Source organism: Cryptomeria japonica, chromosome 5 (assembly GCF_030272615.1).
Source record: "Cryptomeria japonica chromosome 5, Sugi_1.0, whole genome shotgun sequence".
NCBI classification, from domain to species: domain Eukaryota; kingdom Viridiplantae; phylum Streptophyta; class Pinopsida; order Cupressales; family Cupressaceae; genus Cryptomeria; species Cryptomeria japonica.
In genome coordinates this window covers 192030661-192056631 of record NC_081409.1, presented here as the reverse complement: position 1 = coordinate 192056631, position 25971 = coordinate 192030661, and the positions used below count along the sequence as shown (strand labels likewise).

At 37.6% G+C, this 25971-nt stretch overlaps 1 protein-coding gene across 6 annotated transcripts in view; it reads left to right on the top strand.

Moving 5' to 3' along the window:
* Nucleotides 1–20027, top strand: part of LOC131043274 (phospholipase D delta) — a 104277-nt gene extending 84250 nt beyond the window's left edge. For all 6 annotated transcript variants that reach the window (XM_057976470.2, XM_057976469.2, XM_057976468.2 and 3 more), the window contains 2 exons: nt 17704–17901; nt 19499–20027. In XM_057976470.2, the coding sequence (XP_057832453.2) occupies nt 17704–17901; nt 19499–19792 (492 nt within the window). In that variant the 3' untranslated portion in view covers nt 19793–20027. The remainder of the gene's footprint in view (nt 1–17703; nt 17902–19498) is intronic.
* The last annotated feature ends 5944 nt before the right edge of the window (nt 20028–25971 follow it).

Genomic DNA, 25971 nt, shown 5'->3' with positions numbered 1-25971 from the left:
ATTCGATTCTAACAACATGAAAGCAAATCTAAATTAACTTTAACTAAAGTGTTGAGGAAATTGAAACCATGCTAATCATTCAAACAACAGAGATTACAAAGCCTTAAGAGAAAGCACACATGCAATATATCATTTGAAAATGACCTTCACGCAACAAAATGTCAAAAACCTCACACTCTCCAAATGAGAGAAGGTAGCCTTATATAGTTTTTCAAAAATAAATGAACGATCGAGATCAAACAGTGATCAAGGGCCCAGATTGGAAGCTAAAAACCCTAATTAGGGTTTCCCAAAACTCTATTAGCTTGAAAGAGTGAGAAAGTGACATGTGGCACATCTGCTATTGTCACTGAGGTGAGTGTCTAGTTTCCTCTTTTGCAGATTCAGTGTATCTGGACACGATGAGCCTGACCTCCTCCATAGTGACACTTGGTAAGTTGCTAATCTGGAAGTAGATGATGTCTACATCATTAGTACATGTGGCGAGGATGCCTTCCCACTCAACTGCTTGGGCAAGAAAGTTCTTGTCAATGAAGAGAAAACTTGCAATCCTTGAAAGATCGCCCTTATCAATCATCCCCGAGTCTTTGAAAAAGCTCGACTGAATTCTGGCTCTCAGGTTCTCTGCTTGCAAGTGTTTTTCTTGTATACTCTCTTTCTTCCAGATCTCTGATGCAACATGAAACACCTTACTCAAAATCTCTCTGACACTTTCCTCTGTCTCAAAGCACTTAGTCTTGGATTTCTTCAGTACTTCAATCTTGGTGACCAAAGCATAATACCAGGTGTTAAAGTCATATCTATCCCCAGCCTGTATGACACCTGCATCCACCAAACTTCGTTTTGACAGACCTTGGATAACCTTCAATTGCGGAAGTATTTCATCTTGAATTTCTTCAAAATCTTCCCAATTTGTAGCTAGGTCCTGAATTCGGCTGACCAATGAAGAGGCCGACTCATGTGCTAATACTAAATTTTCTACAAGAATGTCACCACGTGCCGAAGCATCTGAAATCCATTCCTTGCCCTGTTGAATGTGCCCTTCATGTCCTCGTAATCTTTCATTGACTCTTGCTGAAGAGGTTGCGGAGGGGTGACCAATATCTCATGGTTGAGTGGCCTGGTGAGATGGAGAACATATTTTCTCCACTGCTGGTTCTCTTCTTCAACCTTCTTTCTTTTCTCCTTCTCCTGGGCTAGATTCGCCTTGAGAGCGTTGCAAGAGTCGTCAAAGTACTGGACTTCTTGGTCTTGAGTAGGCTTACCCAACTCTATAGTGGTAATCTTATAATCCTCCGGGGTAATATTGTCTCGAGTTTTTCCTTCCTTTGGCACAGCTATCTGAACTGTCCTAAACCCTGCGCTATCCCTTTGAATCAAAGAGCATTTTTTGGTCGGCTTAGGTGGCTTGACTACGACTGGTTCGTGCACCTTTGCCATAAATGCTGTTGTATTCTCTTCAGAATGGGTTTCCTTAGGAACCTTAGCCCTTATCCTTTCCCTCAACCAATCAGGAATGGTTGACTACTCTACAGTATTTTGATCAAGCACATCATCTGTCCTTTCTGGTCCAGTAACTATACCATCGAGGAAAATTACTGGGGGCTCAGGCTCTTCAACTTTTGTGGCTGCATTTAAAACTTGTTCCCTGCTCGGACTTTGGACAGCTTCTTTCATTATTTCCTCAATTGAAGGAGAAGGCACTCTCACTTCATTATTTACCATATATGTGTCCATCTCTTGCTTTTCAACTGCATTTTGATTAGGCACAACAGATGTGGCACTCAAAATGGAATGACCTTCGTTGGACTCACGTCTCTCCCCGACAATTTTCTTTCCCCTGGCCTTTCCAGAGCTTCCAACTAATTCCTTCCTTTTTCGGGACCCAACACTCTCTGGATTCCGAGCATTGCTCGTAGAGATACAAGGGTTGGAGGACAGAGAATCATCTACCCCCATTAAATCATAGGTCAGGGCCACACCTTTAGACTTCAATTGTTTCGTCCTCTCAGATGTCCACCACTTAGAGTATTCGACCACCGACCTCATGAGGTCTGATAGATTTGACTTCTCTCCCTCTGACCAATCGATCAAGGCTAGTGGCTCATTGCTCATCTTCTCAAAGTTTGGTTGTTGAAGCTCAAGATTGTCTTCTACTTGATCAGCAACTCTAAATACTTCCGTTGCTCTTACCATGCTCAAGGGAATCCTTGACCAAAATCTCCTCTTGATTTCGAAACTATTGGCTGCGTTAGCCCAATAATCTTCCAAATCAGCTCTGTGCTCAAATGTCATCCCTTTGACCCTTTTCATCCTATGGAATTGATCCAAATTCTTTCTTGTTTTGTACTGGTAAAAAGGGTACCAAGCCAGCTCTTTCTCAGCAGTGGCAGCGGCTTGTGATGACGGGCACGTCTCTAGTCCATTTCCAATCGTGAGAGAGGAGGTTCCTGCCTTCTTCTGCTTATCTCTTTGAACTGTCATATATCCCTCTAATTGCCTCACAACCTCTAGTAGCACGACTCGGTTGGTAGGGTAAGCTGGGAGCTTATAGGGAGATCTGGAAAACCCCTGAATTCTGATGTAAGTGAACTTCGGGTATTGAATATGCCAATAGCCAAATCTACTTGTGAAGTCCATAGACTCTTGAGAGAGTCTTTGATGTAGTCCAACTTGTAGCGTCCCTGTGATGTGCATGAGAAATGTATCATTCACCCTCTTGAAATGGAACTTTTCTTCCATGTGAAGCTGGGGATAACAGTTATAGACGGGAAGCTGATTTTCTTTGTTTCCCACTTCTCCTTTGCAGGTGAGGCCTTTGTATCTGTAGGTTCTAGCCAGGGAATAGAACAAGTACGAGCTCATGAAGAAGGTCCTATTTGCTTCCAGATTCTTCAATTGGCTGTCCAAGTTATCACTTATCATTCGAGCCCAGTCTATCATTTTAACTCCGTTCATTATTTCATTTATGAAATAATACATCCAAGGCTCAAATGGGGCGCCTTGGGGATTACCCATTATCTTGTTTAGCAGGACAATCATATCTCCAATATCCTCTTTGAAGTACGCCCTCACCAAGCTCTTCCTCTGTAGTTTGGAAGCACCTTTCCTTGGCTTGTCTAGCCAAGAATGATTGACGATGGCGTCATACTCCTCCAAATGATCCTGATACATGCGATCAGCTTCATCCTTGGTTATGTACACATCATTATGATATTCTGGAATTCTGAAGGCTTCCCTGATGGCCTCATCGCTGATATTTGCCAACACTCTTCCATCTGGTGTGACAATATCCCTACTGACAGGGTTGTAGTGCCTAGCGCACTCAGATACCAACTCAGTGCACTCCATGGTAGGGAGAAAACCGGCAGCATGCACGATGCCACTCTTCATCATCTTTCGCGCGGTCATGGTAGGCACAAGGTTATCTAAACCGAACATCCGCTTCTTGAACTCCCTCAGATTGATATGCCCGAGGTTAGTGTCACTAACATTCATCCATTTCGAGGCCATTCTCGACTTAGGAGGAGCATCCTTGTCTACTTGGAACTTCATCGTGCCTAAAATCTGCAAATAAACATGAAGCTTTAAGTTAGAAATCAGATCTTGGATTAAAGAAAATCGAGGCTGCTAATGGCTAAGTGCTTGGAGATTTTATTTCATTTTCATACTTAGCCATGAGAATGGAATTTTCACATGTAAACTCTCCAACCTAAGGACATTTCTGATTGCAATCCAAAAGGCCAAGTTCTATAACTTCAAAATTCTCATTCCATTTAGTCAACTAAATGATCTTTCTCACTACAAATTTGAATAAGTCCACAAAAAATACTTCCAACGAATCTGGAAAACTCAGAAAAATGTAATATATCTGCATTTTAAAACCAACTTCACCTTCGAATGAATGAGAATAAGGCTAGAAGATAGAAGGAATCTTAAGAAAACTCATAAAAATTGACGAATCTGCCTTCTACCAGCTAGTTCCACTCCAAAAATCTGCGGATTCTTGACAAGAATGAAGCTAATAAATCAGAATTCCTCAAGAAGCTCGCCCAAACTGCAAGAGATATCCTTGCAACACCAAAATTTTCTTCCAAATGACCTTCAATCTGCGAAATAATTCTCTTGCTCAGAAAGTTCGAACTTCTTGTGTGAGAATGAAGAAATGAATAATGTATTTGTAATGAAGTTGGTTTTCACAATTAGAAACACGCAAATACCCTCCAATTCATGTTTCTAAATTCGACTTCATGTCTCTTTGAAAATCTTATTCTACAACTTTCTAATTTGTTTTCCCACTTCATATTAGAACTAGGCCTATAGATTGGCATCTTCCAAAAGGTTTCCAATTTGGAACTCAGTCTAAAAATTGCCTCAATCTGCAAATATCCTCTTTCTAATTTTGATTCATGGTTCAAACTCAAGTTTCCATTTTGATTTCCCAGCTCATTGATCTTCGAATATCTCTTTTTTCAACTTTCTAAATCAGTTAGCTGTTCAAACTCTATGAAGATTTGATGACATCACTCGCATTTTAACTCAATTTTGAACTTGTTGTTGACTTTGTTTGACTTCCAAGAGTAGGGCGGAGTTTTGAGACTTCAACTTGATGCTTGGGTGGAGTTTGGAGGTGCCTCTATCATCATGCTACAGTTTTGTTTGCCTTAAACTTCTTTCATTCCATCCATAGGGCGGACTTTGCGGACTTCACAAGGAGGGCGGACTTTCTTTGCCTCAATTTCCAAGACTAGGGCAGACTTTTCCTCTACCTCCATCATAGCTTGGGCGGAGTTTTGACTTCCTCTTTCATGTTTGAGTTTTGTTTGCTTTAGACCACCTTTCATTCCATCCATAGGGCAGACTTTTGAGGCTTAAGAAGGAAGGTGGACTTTTAGGCTTCCACCAAGGATGGCGGAGTTTGATGACTTCTCAACTTGACCTTGCTTGGAGGGTGGGGTTTGAAGGCTTCTCAAGCAAGCGGACTTTTGGATGACCTCTTCAAGCACGAACTTTCATGAGATACCAAGGAGGGCGGAGTTTTGGAAGACCTCTTCAAGCATAGTGTGGAGTTTTGAGCTATCATCCCATAGGGTGGAGTTTTGAAGACACCTCATGGCAGACTTTGGAAGGCATGACCACCAAGGCAGACTTTGGAAAGACACCAAGGAGGGTGGACTTTTGGAGGCTCTAGGCAAGGCGGAGTTTGGATGGCCACTTGCTTGGAGGGCGGACTTTTGTGCTCCCTCTTAAAGCATGGCGGAGTTTTAGTTTACCTCCAAGGCAGACTTTTGTGACATCTCCACCAGCATGGCAGACTTTTGTGCTCCCTCCAACATGGCGGACTTTTGAATGACTTCACCAAAGGCGGAGTTTTATGATACCTCTACCAGCATGGCGGAGTTTTCTTCACTTCTCAAGGATGGCAGAGTTTTCTTCTATCTCCCTCATAGCTTGGGCGGAGTTTTCATCACCTACCATAACACTCAACATCATTCATTAGCCAGACTTCAAAAATATTTGGAAAATTTCAACAATTTCTCAATTTATCAATTTTAACCAGATTAACTTGAAATTTGAAATTCATACATAGGCAAACCATCTGAAGCATCATGACCCCTGAAATGTAGGAACCTAGCTTTTTAGGTCAAAACTTGGAAATTCTTGATCGCAATTGAAGCAGGTCAGTGGTATTAGTGCAAATCCTAGGTCCCCACTCCGAAAAAGCAAAAAGCAGGCATCCCTAAAAAATAGGGAAAACTTTCTAACTTTCTAACAATAGCCATACCGGGGATTGGGCTAAAAATGCCAAAAACGGAACTTTCTAAAAAATAGGAAAAAGCAAAAAAAACGAACTTTCTAAAAATAGAAAGTTGTTCAAATTCGTCCAAATCAATTGTGATCTTCGTCCTTTGGCCTTTCTAGGCATTTTGACGGTATTCGGACTATGTTATCACTCGGCTTGCAAAAACTAACTTTCAATCTCTAGGACTCGAACCGTTCAAAACTGAGCAAAGCTTCGCAAAACTGAAGTGGAAGGCCACGGGCACTAACAAAAACCCTAGAAAGAAGGAAAAGAGAGGGTCCCCATTTGAAATGGGGCGGTGTGTGAAAAAGGTCACAATAGGATTCAAAACTTCCTAACCCATCAACATCTCTTTTGATGAAACACTTACTTCCAAACACTCTGAAATGCTTGAGTGATGGTTTTCGGTCATACCGTAACTCATAAGGAGTCATTCTACTGTTCACTCTTAGCTGTACCCAGTTTAATGTGTAGACAACAGTATGAACTGCTTCCTTCCAGTATGTATCTGGTATGTTGGCCTCATTCAACATTGTTCTAGTCATTTCCTTCACTGCCCTATTCTTCCTTTCTGCCACACCATTCTGTTGTGGTGTTCTTGCTGTTGAATACTGTCTCCAGATTCCATGTTTCTCACAATAGTCAATAAACTCATTTGAAGAATATTCTCCACCCTGATCAGATCTTAGGCACTTTAACTGGTGTCCACTGTCATTTTCAACCATCCTTTTGAAGATCTTGAATCTCTCAAATGCCTATGATTTTTCATGTAAAAATGTCACCCAAGTCATCCTTGAGTAGTCATCAATGAATAACATGAAGTATCTCTCACCGGACAGAGCCCTTGTCCTTGTTGGTCCACACAAATTTGTATGTACTAACTCCAGAGGTCTTGAGGTGTTTTATATTTCATTTTGCAACTCACTTTGATTTGCTTGCCTCTGATGCATTCATCACAAAACGTACTTGCTGGATTAGTTATTTGTGGAATATTTCTCACATACCAGTTTTTACTTATCTTCACTAGATTATCAAAATTTACATGACCTAATCTCCGGTGCCACAACCAACTTTCATCAACCTATCCCATCATGCATTGGGACTCGTAGCATTCCTTCAGATTGTAGACATTATTATCCATCCTCTTTCCTTTTGCTACAACCTGACCGGTACTCTGCTTGCTTATCTGACAACCGGTAGTGTCAAATGAGAACGTGTACCCTTTGTCACATATCTGACTTATACTCAACAGATTATGCTTTAGCCCTTCCACATAGTACACATCATGAGCCTTGAACTTTCCATCAATATTCAATGTACCATGACCCTTAATTTTAATAGAGGAGTTGTCACCAAACCAGACAGAGCCACCATTCCAATCAAGAAGCTTGATGAACTTTTTCTTGTCTTCGGTCATGTGATTTGAGCAGCCACTATCTACTACCCATAGATTCCTCCTTTCAGCATGCAGAGTAGTTTGCACAATCAAACTTGACTCTGTCTTGTTCTTCTCCTTCTCTATCTAGACTCGTTTCTCTTCTTTCTTCTCTTCTTCTGTCATCTTGTGTTCTGGTTTAGTCTCTATCTTCTGATCCGGTATTGTTTTCTTTTGCTCATCAATTCTCAGCTTACAATGCCTTGCTATGTGACCAAAATTTTGACACTTGTAACATTTTACATTAGCATTGAAAGATGTATCCAAAGCATTCTTGTAGGACATCTGCACATTTCTCCTACACATAACTTTTATAACCAAACTCATTGCAATTATAACATGTGACATTTGTACCTTTCAATGTAGCAAATGAGTTTCTACTCTCAAAACTGGGGTTTACATTCATTTTCCTACAATCAACCATTCTATGACCGAACTTATTACACCGATGACAATAACCATGAAAGTTTGGAACATACCGGTTAGATTGTCTTGGTCTTGCAAATGACTGCCTCATCGAGGGTCTTCCTTTCATGCTGCCAACTCTGGTGAATCCTTCATGATCAACTCTTGCATTTCTCCTTGGATCTGCATGTCGGTGCATTGTGTATGGCCTTCGGTTCATTGATTGTGTATACCGGTTTGTGTGGCGGTTCTTAACAGCATCTGCATATGTCTTCTTATCGGTATCTTTGCTTACTGTGAATGTCTTCTTCTCTTCACCTTCATTTGAAGAAGTAAACGGTATCTCCTTACTGGATGTGTCTTTGCTATTTGAACTTTGACCCTCCTCAAATCCTAAGCCACCGATATCTTTAGATTGCTTCTATTTGCTCAACATCTTGTCTAAAGCTTCGTTGCTGCCTTCATATTTGTTTCTCACTTTCACCTCTTCCTTGCTTTTCTCTAATTCCTTCCCGAGCTTGACAATTTCTTCTTCCAGGTTCTGATGCTCCTTCTCCTTTTTACTCAAGTTTGTACTAGTAACTTCACAGATCCACTTGGCCTTTTCCAATTGAAGTTTTAGATCTGCAATTGTTTTCTTGGATTCTTCAAGAGATTCTTCCAACAACTCTTGTTCTTCAGCTGCAGCCTTTTTCACCTTCTTCAGATCTCTTCTTGTTTTCTTCAGTTCTTCCAAGGTGCTGATGAGCTCTGCTTCAAGGTCTACTTCTCCTTTTTGCTCTTCTTCTTCTCCTTCTTCAGGCACCGAAACCTCTTGAGCCATAAAGAGGTTTGCTTTGACTTCATCTTCACTGCAATAGTCATCTGAGACACTCTCCTCATCTGTGGTATCATTTTCATGTGTGTAAAGGCTGCTCTGCTTTCGGTCTCCTCTTCTGCCATGCCGGTAGACATTCTTCTTTCTGTCCTTACCGTATGATCTTCTACAACTTGATTAATCATCTTCATTCTTATCACCATAGGGACATTTGGCAGCAAAATGTCCAATCTTTCCACAGTTGAAACATTTCAGGGGTAGCTTGCCTTTGTATTTGCCTGAACCCGTCTTGAGTCTTCTGACAAAGTTTGCCATGATATCATTCGAGTCTTCACCGGTTCCATCATGAGCAAACTCTTCTTTTTCTTTCCTTGATGTTTTGAATGCAACTTCTTTCTTCACAGCCTCAGTACCGACAGTCCTCATCTCATAAGCAGTTAGGGAACCATACAACTCATCCATTGTAAAGACTTTCAGATCTTTTGCTTCTTCTATTGCAGAAACCTTTGTATCATACTTAGATGTGAGAGATCTAAGTACTTTCTTCATTGCCACCTCATCTTTTATTTCTTCACCAAACCCTCTAATGGTGTTTGTTGTTTCATCAATCCTTTGGAGATAGTTAGCAATCTTCTTTTCCTCTCTCATCTTCAAATCCTCAAGCTGTACTCTCAATGTCTGTAACTTGGCTTCCTTGACTTTAGCATCGCCTTCAAATATCTTCTGCAACTTATCCCAAGTTTCTTTGGCAGATGAGCAGTGCATGACCTTAACAAACTCATTATCAGATAACCCACGAAGAATGGCATTTTTAGCTTTAGCATTGTTCTCATATTCCTTCTTAGCATCTGGATCAGTAGGAGGATTATTAGGGACTGTATACCCATTGACAACCGACATCCATACATCACAACCTAGATTAAGATAAATAGGTTTCCATTCTTCTACTCCAAAAGACATAGTTGACACCATGAAACATAGGGGCTTTTGAGGAGGCTGATTCATTTCTTGCCATTGTGAACACTTAATAGGATCTACCCAAGCTAGAGAACGCTTTGGCACAACAGGCTATCTAAGCTCTGATACCAATTGTTGGACACAATGGATCACTGAGAGGGGGGTGAATCAATGATTTACCACTTTTTCTTTCAAACAGGGATATATCGGAACTCTAAGAATTAAACAGAGTGCTGGCCGACAAGCCAAACTATGCAAACAAAATGTATGAAGGGATTTGCTATAACATCAAAATAACTCATACACCATAATGCATCACATAATAATAGATATACAAGGAAAACCCAATATGGGAAAAACCTCGGTAAGAATAGCTGCTGGAGATCTTCTACCCCAATCCAACCTCACAATAAAATTGATCTGATTACAATTTTAGGGCACCAACCCAAGGAGCACCAACCCCTGATTTATGAGCACCGACTCAAAGGAGCACCAACCCCTGAACAATTTATAGGCTACAACCTAAAGAAGCTACAACCCTTGCACTAAGCATCTACTTAGTGAAAACAATATCAAGATTCAAATACAAAATAAATTCCCTGTTGCAAATGAAGTTTTGCAACCTTTCAATACTTAGCTCTACTGGTTTTAATCTTATCGGTCTGTGAAATCTTCACACACACTGCAACACTGCCTTTATGCTCGTCCTTACTCTGTTGAAACTTCTCTTCCTCTGTCTGCTGGATTCACTTCACACCTGACCGATTTCTCCTTCTACACACAGTTACTTAAGATTTCTTGTTTTTCACTTAAACAATTCTTTCTATCACTCTTTCATTCACAAACATAATCACAAATCATTCCGGAGCAGCAGTCTCATTGATTTAGACTTGTATATTTAAAAACAAGTTTTCCCGCCAAAAACAAATTCAAACATCAAGCGGTTAGGGTTTCTTTCCTTCAACCAAATCTGCATCAAATCTTGTTTGATCCGCCTTGGATCATTCACCTGCTATGGGGAGATGCATCTATACACGTTTTTATTCATCCAATGCATGTTTTCTAAAAATAGCAAACCTTACCTTGCTTTACAGCCTTGATCTTGGTCAACCTCATTTCATCCAGTTGTTTCTAATTGAAGGTCAATCTGCAATCGAATTTCATGCCCCGATCACCATGCCAACTACTACCTGATCATTCTTTGTCGTCCATTCTTCCTCGAGCCGCAACAGTTAGATAATATCCCGTGATTTTTGGATTTATCATTTAATGACCACCAACTGCACGGACAGTTATGTCGATGAACATTTTATCAACCTCTACATGTTTGCCACCTCAGCTCCCCATGGCACACATCGACATACTTTCAAGTTTCAACTCACCGACAAAGAGTCGGTTCCACCCTGAACATCCCTGCCGGTACAAACCCTTCTACCGGTACAGGTCTTTACCGGTATGCCAAATACACAGGACAACCACTGCTATCGGCATTACACAATACTGACAGTTCATCTTGCCTTCCGGTATGTCTTCATGCCATTCATTCAGTTCAGCTTACCGGGTGTTGTTGTGATTCATCTAACATTCCGCCTCTTCATCACAAACAAACAGCCAACCTTCATACCAGTTTATTCCTTACCGGTACCGGTTAATACTTAGGCATGCCAACTCACTCCTGCATCTTACCTCATACTAGTGATATCATCTATCAACACATAATCATACTTCTCTTCTTTATGCCGATTCAATCGTCTTCATACCGGATTGACACACTCTACCGGTTGACATCAATGACAACTCAATGCCAACATTCTTGTTATATCCTCAAAATTAGATGAAGTTCTTTGATCATGATGGAGTAATGTGTGGATGTTAGATACTTCCTTGGTTCATACTATTTGTGGTTTGATGATTTTCAATTACAGTGTATAGTTAGCCTGAACCTCAAAATATGCTAAGTTCAATTTTGGATATGTTTATTCAAGTTGCGCCAGTGTATTGTTTATTCAAGTTGCGCTAGTGTATAGTTAGCCTGAACCTTTCATTTCCCTTGGAAAATTGCATCTGTTTTGCGTAGTTGTTGGCGACATAGCGAAGCAAAACTCGGTTTAAGGAATCTCCATCCAAGCATGATCGATTGTCATCATTGATCTTAGGAGTAGCGTAGCCTTTCTCAACCCTCAATCCCTTTTGTCTTTTTTTTTAAATCAAGTAAATTTTCACATTCTAGCAGCATTCAAGTACAACGTAAGTCCCCCTTGGACTACCAGCAATCACATAAACCATTGAGACTATCCACACGTCAAGACCTGATAGTATAAACCTTGGAGTCGTTTCAAATGATCACTTAGTTCAGCATTTGAGAAGATTTTGTTCAAGAGAGGATTGAATATTCAATACTTTATTCTTTGTTTGAGGTATAAAACACACATCAACACTTCCCCGAAATTGCTTTTCCTCAAGCAATTCAAATCGCGATGACCAACAAGGGAGTGCTCAAGATGATCCTCAATTGTTCAATTGATTTCTGCTGTGCTACTCTATATTATTTCAAGTTGCAATTTTTCTTAGGATATGTTTGTTAATAACTCTCAATGACATAATCAAAAGTTGGCAAGGTTCGCAATTTTGAGTAAGTCTTCTCCCATATTTAGAGAGGACGGACAAGAAGGCATCTAAAAATCGGTCCCCTCTCCTGGCATCACTTGAAAAGGTTGACCAAATGTCTACTCAATATTATGGATATCTTTTTTTTTGCGTTAAAGCAAGGGTGAGCTTAACACATATTAAGATGAGGATTAGAAGTATGACACAAATCTATGACCTTAAATTGTGCTTCTCTAAATAAATTTATATCTTTTGGTTCGCTCTTAGTTATTCTCATATTCTAGATCAACCAAAAATAGAAATCTCACGATGAGAGGAATATGTTTACAGTAACCATTGGGGTAGACATACTGAAAATACATCAGGTATGAACCAAACACAGAGAATACACATAAAAAAGCAAAGCATCATATGAATATATGTAGACACGGAGCATACACACAAATACATGTATTGTTAGATCCCTTCTCATTGACTAAAATGCATCCATTGATTTATTTTTACCTTGTAGTCTGGCAGGATCAAAGAAGAAAGAAATAAGTATTTGGATCTGCAAAGGGCAAGTGGATCGAAGGGTTTGTTAGGAGCTAGAAAGGGGGCCTAACCCCGCCTTACTACTCTTGTGAGCCGGGAAGGGGACCTAGCCCCATTTTGTTGCTCATAAGCCACTTAGAGCCAGAAAGAGGGCCTAACTCCACCTTTCTGCTCCCATGAGCCGGGAATGGGGCCTAACCTGACCTTACTGCTCATAAGCCACTTAGAGCTGGGAAGGGGGCCTAACCACGCCTTGCTGCTCATAAGCCATTTAAAGACAGAAAGAGGGCCCAATGCCACCTTTTTGCTTCATGAGCCAAGAAGGGGGCCTAACCCCACCTTGCTGCTCATAAAGGCCATTCAGGGTTGGGAGGGGGCCTAACCCCACCTTGGTGCCCATATATGCTAGCCCCTCAAGTGGACCCACCTATATCATTCCCATGACCTCACAAGGCGATTGCCAAGGAGTGGTAAGATGATAAAAATATAACTCTTTGATATCAACAAGTAATGGATAATCCTTATCAGGATTGAATTTCCAGATGCATTGTTTTGTATTCACCTTGAATGAGTTCTATCTCTTAGTTTTGCTCTTATTGGGTGACTTATTCCAATATATATATATATATATATATGATATTCTTTGATCGATTACTGGATCTTCTTTAATAAATGCAGATTATATATGTGATAGAATTTATCCAATTCGATCTGCAATATTCTGTTCTTAAGGTCTGCTCCTTAACTCTACTCTGATTGAAAAGATGTCCTATTTTCTTGCCCATTTGTTTGCTCATTGTGTTGTTGGGTGTAGGGTTATTGGTGGATGCAAGTTTCTTCCTTTCTTTTTCCAAGGCCCTTTGCGCCCTTTGGCTATGTTGCATCAATTATTCCCCGTCCCTCAGGCTGGCAGGAACGGTGCTCTGATACCAATTGTAATGTCCCCTTCTGGATTTACCCTAGAATTTGCCCACAAAATTAATTATTAAAGCTATATCTGTTTGAATAATGAATCTAGATCTGATCTGTTACAGGTCTGATCCTAGTTCGCACTTGCTGCTCAACTATGATCTTTCCTTGGTCTGTATTTGTGTTCTTTGTAACGATTGCTGGAGATGCTTGAATCCCGTATTATTATTATTATAGGTGGATGCTATTATTCTGAATTCACTCTGACTTCCCATTCCTATTCCCTTCCAAATCTGTTTATAACATATTCCTATATCTGCTGTTGCACCTTACGAATCTGCTCTTAACTAATTTATCGTATTTTCTACTTGCAAATCTTATATGTATCTCTGCTCGATGACTGTACAAAATCTGCTTTTAATTATCTGATATCATCTTAGAAACTTTCTGCATGCAAAGCTTTTACATACATTTCTGCTCTGAAATCTGCTATATTTTCTTTCTGTTCTGATTCTGCTCCATAAGGGGTCAGCACCATTAAATAAATAAAGGTTTATTTAATTGCAATTAAATTTCTTAGGGTGGGTGCTAAACAGCAAGGGTTGGCCCTTCCTATTTTTCCTCGGTCGGCCCTTATATAAACACAAACAATTCTATTCTGAGTTGGCCTCTATTATGAATTGCTATTTAATGCCTAGATCTAAATATTAATAAGGGTTGTGATCAATATAATTAAGGCTGCGATTCCTCTAACATGGTGGGACATGACAAGAGAACTAAGAGCAAAACAAGCTTCTTGGAAAGTACATTTGAGGATGATTTAAGTGAGGCTAATCTCAGAAAGAACTATGGGTAGATGTTGACGGAAAATCTATTAAATCCTCATAATGCTGGTGTTTTTGTAGCATATAAAATTATGTAGTGATTTACTGGGATTTGGCTATGTAGCTTCAATTCAGAAGTCAATCTTGATTGACTCATATTAAATGGGTAGTTCTTGAGAACTCATCTCTCATGAGTGTGAATGGTCCACTTAAGAGTCATTGAATTAGGAATGAAACTTGGGACTTCCTTGGAGGTCACCCATCATTATTCCAGCTCAATTGTGCTTAACCATGAAGTTTCGCTCACAAGTGTTTTGCCTTATAAACCATTCATTATAGAGCTCCCTAGCTCTTTCATTCTCATAAAAGTGGTGTTTTCGCAATGTGTTATGGGATTATTTATTAGAATTCAGTTGCATTATTTTGAGTCAATATTCATCGCTGCATATTTAATGAGTAGGGACTCACAAGATCTCATTTCTCAATAGCATGAATGGTCCACTTAGGATTCATTGCATCTAGGTGATGCTCGTAGGAGGGAAACACTAGAACTACCTGACACATGACTTATCCTAGTACTACAGCTCAAGTATGCTTAATCATGGAGTTTCTCCCAGTCCCACAATGAAGTCCACTTAGCTTCCTGTTCCATTTGGAGAACTTCAACAATTCACATTTCATGAATAGTGGCTCACAAGAATCCATCTTTCATGAGCATGAACAATCCTCTTAGCATTCATTGCATCTAGGTAATACACAATGGTGAAGTGTTAGGACTTCCTAGAGGTCATACTCCCAATATTGCCGTTCAAGTGCTCTTCGCAATGGATTTCCCCCCACATTGAAGCCCAATTATCTTGCTGTCCCATTTGCTAAACTTTCATCAAGTATTGTTCTTTATGGACCATTAATTATGGAGCTCCCTAGCTCATCCATTTTCATGTAAGTGGTGTTCTTTATGGACCATTAATTATGGAGCTCCCTAGCTCATCCATTTTCATGTAAGTGGTGTTTTTGTAGTTTATCAAATTATGTGACAATTTATTAAGATTCAGCTGCATAATTTTTGAGGCAATTTTCATCAAACCATATTTTATGAATAGTGGCTCGCAGGATCTCATCCCCCATGAGCATGAATTGTCCACTCAGCTAGCTAGAAAAGAAGCAAGCTGTGAGAATGCCCCTTATCATTTATGGACAACAAGGGGAAAACGATGGAATTAAGGATAATGTGGATGATACCTTTGTGATATTTTAAGATTCAATAAGAAATACATGAAATGAGACAAGCTGTAAGATATAATTTCCATCTTGTGGATAAGATTCTTGCAAATACAGGTAATATCCAGAGCAGCAGGAATAATACTGCAAGGTTGCAAGTAATGAACTTTCAGCTGTAACTAGTTTTTGTGTAACTCCTGCAAAACATTTAAGACTTTGATGTAGCCTAAACTTGAGGCATAGATACTCTAGTACTTTATTTTTCAGGATTTTGTTTTTTAGTAAATAATGTTAATCTGAAACATCCAATCAATATTTTTTTTTTTTTCCAAAAAGGTCAATAATCATTTCTTCCATAAGTTACAGAATGTGTTAAAAACCTGGACATCTCTAGGTACAATTGTTTCAGACCATATACGGGTTTGTTTTGCATATAGATTTAGCCAGGGCATGGATTTTTTCATCCAGATTTGTATGGAATCATGCCTGTGCGTACCTGGATGATTGCAGTTGCACTGAGGTGCTTCTGGGCAAATTGTTGAAAAAGTTCTGTAGGGTTTTAATTTGTCTTTCGGTAAAACACAGTGATATACACTGCAAAAACACTCACAGAAGGGTGTTAGTTTTCTTTTTAAAAAATCCCCTGCAGCTGGTGATAGGGTTGTTTCTCTGCCACTGCTTCTCCTGTTTCTTCTTTTTTATCTTCTTTTTCTTGGTGGTGGCTGAGCAAGTTGTGCAGTGCATTCATTGTAAAGGCATCATTGAAAATATTAACGTCTTCCATTTTTTTGATTGCTAGTGTTTCCTCTACTTTGTCGCATTTTTTATTTTAGTCAGCAAGGCGACCCAGTATGTACCCACCACAATTTGCGATGTCAAGAAGATTGCAGTAAAATTTTGCTTTTATGTGCTGGGTTCAGGATAGTCTTCCTTATCTGAGTTATTTTAATTTTACTTTCAAGATACACAATCAACAGAATCTACTATGTTTATGCAAAAAAATATATAAAATAAGTTGTGATTTTTATTTAGAATAATATAAAGGAGTAAGTTTATGGTATTTTTTAAAATTACAAATTTAGTCCAATGGGTTGTGATGAAGTGGTTAAAGCATTGGGTTTTCATTGGGGAGACTCAGGTCAAAATCTCCAAAGTGACATCTAAGGTGGAATTTTAAGTGGGGACTCTTGGTCTTCTTCCACTGGTTAGCTTCTAGTGGTAATTTCTAAAGTTTATCTAAAATGTTAATCCTCATAAGGAGCTAAGTATTAGTTTTAACTTTTAGCTATCTTAGATGCTCATTTGAGCTATATTTATAAACTATCTTCAAATATATATGTTTAAATACACATAATATAATAAAGCTTATTATTTAGATTTAATTTAAAAGAGTATGTATATAGAATTTAGATTTTTTTCAATACTATTTTTTTTGAATAAAGTGAATTTTAAATAAAGGGATGCATAGTTTCTTACTTTTGTAAGTTTTTAAAATTATAGCTATGCTGATTGCATATATTGATTATAAGCAAATGATTTGAAAATAAAAAAATAAAAAATGTTAGACTGAGTGGTCACCAAAAGTGTTTGAAAGTAGTTAAATTTGTGGTTAACTATATTTGAAATCCGTTGAAAATGATGTATAATACAAATTTAATGGTTTGATGGTCATCTCACGCTTGTTTGGAATTTCAATTAACTATTAAGTGATGGGTGGAACTTTTCTTACAATTGGTCTCCAACATCCCAAAATATAACGTCTGTTGGTAGTACTAATATAGTGAAACTCTCAATATCTATCTATTAGCATTGGCAAAGGACAAGGATTAAGTGGAAAGGATAAAATATGCGAGGATGTAAGAGAGGAGATGAAGGAAGTATTTCTGTAACTGTCCAAAAAGGACCAGATATATTACCAAGCTAATGTAATACGTTTAATTAATAAGTAATAATGCTATAACGGGAGAACTCACTAGAAGTATTTATTATTATTGTTTACTAAAGATGGAAGTGTGAGTAACACTGCCTACAAATGTTTCTCTTAGGGGTGTGCGTGGTTTTGTTTAACATGTCTAGCAATGCATTTTTATGGTATTTTGCTAATTTTATTGTAGTTTGAGTTGATATTCAGGGTACTTAATCAAAGAAAATCTATACTTAAGAAATACTGAAGTATGCAAATGGATTTCAGGGTCAAGCTCAAAAATATCGCCGCTTTATGATATATGTACATGCAAAGGGCATGATAGTTGATGATGAGTATGTAATCATTGGCTCTGCAAATATCAATGAACGTTCATTGGATGGTTCAAGAGACACAGAAATTGCTATGGGTTCCTACCAACCTCACCATACATGGGCTCAACTACGACGTCACCCACATGGGCAGGTTTGGCACTAGATCCCTTTGAACACTTAGTTTTATTTTTTGACTATACAAAATATTGTCTTAGACAATTGTTTCAAGATGGAATTGTTTTTTAATTTTTGAAGATTGATAAAATTCTAAATATGTTTCGAAGACATTGTCACCATATGCCAAACATTTGTAGTTCATTTCTAGTGGAAATTTGTCATCAATGTTTCAACAATATGTAGGCTTTAAGTTAAATGGGGTCAAAAGTGTTCCTTTGAGGTTAAGCCCTCATGTGGCCATGTTCCCTTAAGCATGTTTTGGGTGTTGTTATGCATGTACTCATAAGTAGCTTCATAGTTACATTAATCATGAAAAAGGATCAGCCGGACATGCAGTATTTTACATGAAAAAATCACAAATTTAAGAAAATCTCATGACTTGATCTTTGAAATAGCTTATTCTCCCCCGTCTTGATGAATACACACAAGTGGAGTCCTATATCTGTAATAGTTAATTATCAATATGTCTAGTTGATATTTATAGAGGTTGCCACCTTTATTGTTTTATTTAGTGTTTGTAAAATTGCCAATCGGTAAGATTAATCAGCAAGTTTGGGGCCACATTTTTTTCTTGAGACACAGTTGAAAAACTGTTCATTCATAAAATCACTAGTTTTGCAGGCAATTGTTATTTGAGAAAAAGGAAATTGAGGTTCTCATTTTTCTTCTTGGTTAAATGAAATGAACTTCATTTCTCACCTTGGAGTTCTTTGTTATCAATGAGTTCTCACATTTTATCTTTTAATGTTGGTGCAAAATTCAAACGAGTTCCATTTCCCAACTTCGGATGGTGCATTTATTACAGTGCAATTTTGGGTCTTTGAAGCAGTGGGCAACCCTATACTGCATGGTTTTTTACCCTTTCAATCTCAGACAAATCTCCATGGCTTTTCACATATAAACCTCCTATATTTAATTGGATGCGTATTATATATTAATTGAGACTTTATTCTATCTAGTGGTTTTCCTTAAGCAATCCTTGTTTTGTAGTCTATAAAATTGATTCTATGTTGTTTTCAAGCACAAAATTTGCATGTTGCCATACTTAGTTCATGTATGTGCCCATTCTCTGTTTCTGATGTAATACGAGGGAGTACAATCATCCATCACCAAAAACATCCTTACGAAATATGGGTGTGGTGACCTCTGCCACCATTCATGGGCATAATGATTTTAAGATATAGGTTGAAAAAGTCATTGAATAATATTTCTAGTTTGGTATGGGGAATGAACTTTTTATTACTTGGAAAAGATACATTCTCTTAGTTTTCAGTTATATCATTTTTTGTTATCTTTGTGGTGTTTCATTGACTGTTTTCCAGTGTTCTAGAGTACATCTGCACAAAAGTGTAAAGAACAGTAGTTTAGCGGTTTAGCCCATTTGATGTTTAAAACTTCTTGCTCATATAGCCATTATCATATGCAGTTATAAGGATTGATATTTATTCTTATCCAATAAAGATCACATCATAAGATAAGATCATTTATCTTCATGTGAAGAGATAAAGTGATAAGGGCATCTTCATTTTGTTTTTGCATTCAGCTATAAGTAACGGTTTCTGTACTTGCAGATTTATGGATACAGGAAGTCACTTTGGGAAGAACATTTGGGGACTCTTGACGCTTCCTTTGATCATCCAGAAAGTCTGGACTGTGTCCAAAAGGTCAATGAAATGGCTGAAAAACATTGGAGTCAATTCACAGCTGAAGAAGTGATAGAAATGAAAGGTCACCTTTTGAAATATCCAGTTGCGGTTGGTGCAGATGGTAAAGTTGGACCATTACCTGGGTATGAGAATTTCCCTGATGTTGGTGGCAAAATTGTGGGGGCACCTGGCTCTCTTCCTGATACTCTCACTACTTGATGTAACAATAGTAGTTAATTCTATTTGTATTTGATCTCTGTTTGAAGTGTTTATGTGGTGACAATGTTTTGGAGCTGGCAATAGAAAAGTGGGTTTTGAGAGCAGCTTCCTTAAAAGTCCCAGTAGTGCATGTTTTGAGGCAAAACTTGCATCATTTGCATTGACATTTATTATCAACTGGATTTGTTTTTTTCAAGTAAAAATAAAGCTAATTAATGGCCTAATTTTTTGTTTATACCACCAAAATTCTCGAGACAAGGCATAGTCTGGTCAGGTGGTGTAATATATAGATTTGCTGCTATTCTTCCTAACATTTATCATATGATCTATAACATAAAAATAAAAAGGAAGAAAATTTGCAATCGTTTCAAATATTTTTGTTTTTTGTTGAATGGGATATGCTTGAATGGTGAAAGCACGCTGAAGGTTAAATCTGTAAGGGGAAGTTACCAAATCAAAACAGAAATATGATTCTGTTTCAACATTTACATGAGAGTTTTGGAAATATAAATGTTAACATAAATTTGATTTCTGAAATAGAGTTAAACATTATATTAATACAAAGTTTGATATGGTGTCTCCAATTCCTTGCACTCCTCTTCCTGCTCACATGGATGCATTTGTAGGGCCTGTTCTACCCTCCCCTGTTCTTTTTGCACCCCATGCCCATGATAGCATGTGAGGGGTCTGTCTTGTTGCTGTCAAATGTCCATGGTGTTTTTTCCTCACCTCCTCTTGCTCATCACGTGACTTCTCCATTGAAATGCTTGAAATATCACTCATCCACCCCAATTTTGGCTTCAATGGTTGCTGGTTCTACCTTGGCTTCGCTTGCTAATGATGGTGTTTCTTATGGCTTCAAATGAGTCCTTGCACCTATTGTCTGCAGTTCTTTGGTTGAGCCCCATACCCTTTCCACTCCTAGTGTCAACCCTAGTTTGGCTGACATTGGGGGTGTTGTGGCTACATTTCCACTTAGCCTTTCCTTGGGGTTAGAGGAGGTGTTGTTGTGGTCTTTGTTCCAATCTATTGAGTTTCCAAGTGCCTTTCTTATTGGGAATGTGAAAGTTGTTTCTTATTGTGTTGGTGGTCAATGTTCCTTTGCTAAGATTATGGGAGTTTCTTGCCCTTCTATATAAGAATTTACAACCTCGTGCTAGATCTTCCTCGATGGTGATTTGTGGCCAAGGTGTGATAGAAAATGAAGATTTTTATCTCTAGAGGCTTGGCTTGGTTTACAGATTCAACAATTTTTGTCCTTCCCTTTTCAATCTTCATAAATGGGTCTTGAATCTTTGAGGCCTATCATCTTGGGTGAGATCAAGTTCTTCCTTTGTGGTAGGGCTTTCCTCATTGTGTCCTTTGACTTGGCACATGATAGGGATTTGGTGCTTGAAAGTGGGTTGTGGATTTCAAGAGTACTATCTTTCTGTTAACCCTTGGACTCCATCCTTCAACCTCATTTCTAAACCACTCAATGTAACATTAGTGTAGGTTTGCATTCCGCATTGTCCTAATCAATTTTGGGAAGATTCTTGATACAAGTCCATTCCCAACTCTACTGGTCACTTCTTTAAGCCTGACTCTTTAACACTTCATACATGGGTCACTCAACATTTGCTTGTATTTTGGTGGATATTGACATATCAAAGCTTCTTCATAGAGAAGTGGTTTCGATGGTTGGGGATAGGGCTTGAACTCAACTGCTTGACTATGAGGGCTTCTCCTTTTGATATTTATGATGTTTTTTTGTTGGCCACTTGGTTGTTGGGCACCTTCTCTCCATGCACAAAGGTATTGCGACATGGTGGAAGAATGCTTGTGAAGATCACTTGATTGTTCATGCCTTTGTCTCTTTGGGTAATGGCTAATCTTAGGATGTCACATCTTTTCAGGGTGTTGATTCTCATGAATAGGGTATGACTAGTGAGCCCCACCCTTGTTGTACCATCAACTCTTATTGGCGAGTCTCAGCTCTGACTACTCAACCTTTCATGCTTATAGCCTTAGATCTACTTCAGTCTACCCGAGTGGTGGTTGCTCATTGCTTGATCACTTTGCTTTGACTCCCCATCGCAACTATTGCACACATAGATGGGTTTTTTGTGGTGGAATCTATTCTTACTTCTCCTTGTTTTGAGAACATGGAGGATAGTATTTCTTGGATTGTGGTACAAAGGTAGAAGAAAGGTCTTTCCAAATCTTCTCGATCTCACACTTGTGTAAAGGGTGCGAGATTTAATAGAGTTGGATTTGACATTGTCTAGGTTGGATCTCGAGGATCCTTATTGGCTCTTTTTGTTGTTGTGCTTGACATCTTAGCTACAACTTCATCTTCCTTTGTTTCATTTATATGAGTTGTTTTGTTTGTCCCGTATCTTGCTCTTTCAAAAACCCATATTATCAAATATCAAGAAACATCATATTAAAGGAAGAAGAATAATTACATCTTGGATGATGTTTATATATTGGCTTCAATCTATATATTTATCATACTTTTTATTGGTAACTTGGTGTAATTGATTGCATTAGGTATGTTTTTATATTTGTGATCTTAGTGGTCACGCCAATGCATCATATGGTAAGGAATATTTGTCTTTATATAATAACCATTTGTTTGACTTTTCTTCATTTATTCAATGAAGAAACTGAACGAACTTACTCATTAATGGTATCAGTATCTCCTTTCTACCTATATATTCTTATTACATGTTAGACACACCATAAATAGGAATGTAGATACCATAATAAAAAATCTCTAGTGTTTGAAGTAAAGAAGATTCTTAAGGAAACATACCTTAAACTAACTTTTATGGATTATTAAATGCTTCATCAATAAAATTGAACCTATTATTGTAGTTGTGTATTTGCAAGTGTAAAATTAATCATCAAGGTATCAAAGTAATACGTGCATACAAAGCCTTTTAATATTGTTTCTTACATAATTAGAATGTTCCTTGTTAGCATTTTAATAATATTGTTTCTTACATAATTAGAATGTTCCTTGTTAGCATTTTAATTTGAAGCTTGCAATGTGACATAAATGTTAGTATAATATTTCTTTAGATTAAGAGAAGCTCCTTGTAAACAAAACCAATCTAATTTGGACAATATTTACTTATTTATTAACAATCTTTATACTGTTTTTGGGATGGTCACGATCATGCTAAATACAAATAAAGTGTTATTTTTTTTCACTTAAAAGACAAGACATTGAAGCACACTTCAATGCAAGGTACGATGATTTTATGCTTTTTGGTTGAAATTAAATTCTACAACTACATAGTTACATTTTGAGTTAAAAATAGAAACTAGAAAATGCGTATACACAAAGACGAAATAGGCTTGAACACATATAGTACATTATCATCTAACCATGTTAAAAACATTCAAAATTACAACTACCAACTTAATGCCCTTAAGCTTTTATTAATTGTTAAAATTTCTATTTGTGAAAGTGAAAGTGAAAGCGCTATCATTATGAGGAGACAGATATTAGTGAAAGTGCTATCATTCAATTTATTTGCATTCAGCTACAAACAAGCATTTCTTAAAATTATGAAAATTAATGATGATTTTTAGGTTTGTTTTGGATTTGATGGTGTATATTTTTTTTTCAACATTTCTTTAGATTTGATCGTATATATTTTTATTGCCAACATTTCTGTACATGCAGATTTATGGATACAAGAAGTCACGTTGGGCAGAACATTTGGGGACTCTTGACTCTTCCTCCGATCATCCAGAAAGCCTGGTCTGTGCCCAAATGGTCAGTAAAATTGCTGAAACAAATTGGAGTAAATTCACAACAGAAGAAGTAATGAAACGAATGGTCATCTTTTGAAATATCCAGTTGTGGTTAATGCGGATGGTATTGGAATTTACCTGATGCTAGTGGCCCATTTGTGGGGGGATACTCGCACTTCTTGATGTGAAAACACTAATTAATGCTGTTTGTCTTTGATCTCTGGTATTAGTGTTTATGTGGGCACAATTTTCTGGAACTGATAATGGAAAAAGTGCCTATATGCTGAAATTTTGATGTTATGTCTCGTGTTTGAGAACAGCTTCCTTAAGAGTGCATTTTCCGAGGCAACAAATGCATAGCGGCTGTGCTGATTCCTGGTTGCTCATGACTGAAGAACAGTTTGGTTACTTGGTATATATATATATATATGATAATTTTGACTGAAAAAAGTTTAATTGAAACTAAGAGCTTAATAAAAACTGTCAAAAGGGTGAGGTGGCAGTCAATTAAAATGCCACGTAGAGGTTTCGGATGAAATCTTTTCGACCAAAGTGTCAAATTATTTTAAAATTATCCTCTCTTGGCAGAGGCGCGCGCCTGTACATGCAAGTTTTTTTTGGTTTTCGCTGGAGTTATCTTCTTTTGCATGTGCGATTGTTTCAGGCGCGTGACATTTCTATTCTGATATGAAATTTCTATTCTGAGGTGCATGCTTATGAAATTTCTTCAAATAAGATTATTTTTTATATGAAATTTTTATTCTGAGCTGTATGCTTATGAACTTTCTTCAAATCAGATTATTTTTTGACATGACATTTCTATTCTGAGGTGCATGCGTATGAACTATCTTTGATATTTTCACACACATTAGGCTTAAAAGTGTTTTAGGAATATTTTAAAGGTGGCGGTCTCATGAATTCGTTTTTGCATTTCAGCTTAAACTATCTTTGCATGCAAATGAACTATCTTTGATATTTTCACACACATTAGGCTTAAAAGTGTTTTAGGAATATTTTAAAGGTGGCGGTCTCATGAATTCGTTTTTGCATTTCAGCTTAAAAATTTCAACTCTTAAATTTAAGGATGTCATGAACTTTGTAGTGAGATTGACTTAAGTTTAAACTCCTAAATTTATGTAAATTGGTAGTAAATAAATTTAGTTTTTTTTTCTAAAATTTATATAATTGACAAATGGCATAATATATTCCTAAGTTGTGGGGCAATTTCTAGCCCCACCCCATTTTCACCAGCTTAGATTTTCAAGGCTAAAAGGTAGGGGCTCTATTTTTTAGGAAAATATTTTGATCAATCCGGTAGCCACAAAATATTTTTCCATGGGACCGCCTCTTCTTTAAAAATAGAGCTTAAACCCCTTCCATGGGATCACTGCCTTAGAGTTGAATGACATTTTCTAGGCTTAATATGTTGCTTAATATATATTCTCACACTAGAAATACACTTCTAGGCTTAATTTGTTGCTTAGTGTGTGTGATTTAAGACTGACTAAGCGCATTCTATAAACTGTATTTCATTATTATTTATTTATTTTTTAAAAACCTTCCATAGCTTATTGAGCACGCGATTCCTACCCCTGGCGTGCAAATGATATGTAATATTCTTAGTTTGTCTAGATAAGAGTACTTGCATGCTATTAATCAATTAGTGAGTGCTGTTGAAAGTACTTGCAAGCTTTTGAAACGTTGAAAGTTACAAACATGCTGATAATTGTGTGTATAAATTCTTGTTTCATTTCTTCCCTTTTATTGGACAATCACTTTTTCATTAGTGGCACGAAGTATTCTCCTTTTGGCACTTGTTGGTCTATCGGCTATCAAAAATCTCTCTTTCATCTTCAAGAATGTGTTGATATTGTTGGATAATGAAACCCAATGGTCACCAATTCCCTCCAATTATCAGACTCTTCACATTTTTCATTCGAAATCTTATTATATATGTATGGATAATGTTTTATCCATTGATTATTGCATATCTGAAACTTGCAGTTGTATGTAAGAACAAACAAAGATATATATTTTTTGATCAATAAAGGTAGAGCCAGATTTATATATTCATTGTTGGAAAAGATTACAGCATAAAGATCCAGAATTCCAAAAAACCAAAGAGCCTAAGATAGATATTTGAAACCAATCCCTGAATATACAGTGAGGGAATCTAGCTTCAATGCCCACATATTCTGAGCTGAGTATGAAAAAAAGTTTATCTTGAAAAGCATTAAACCCTATACAGTTTCTTCATCAATTCTAAAGACCTTAAGAGTTAATAGCAATGGTAATCAAAAGCTTATCATAGTATTTGTGAGTTTAACTTTAATAGAGATTATCTAAATTTAAAAAATAAAAAAAAACTTAAAAGCCCAACAACCAACTAAAGGCTTAGTAACATCTTCAAAGGACCACCCAGCATAAGGAAC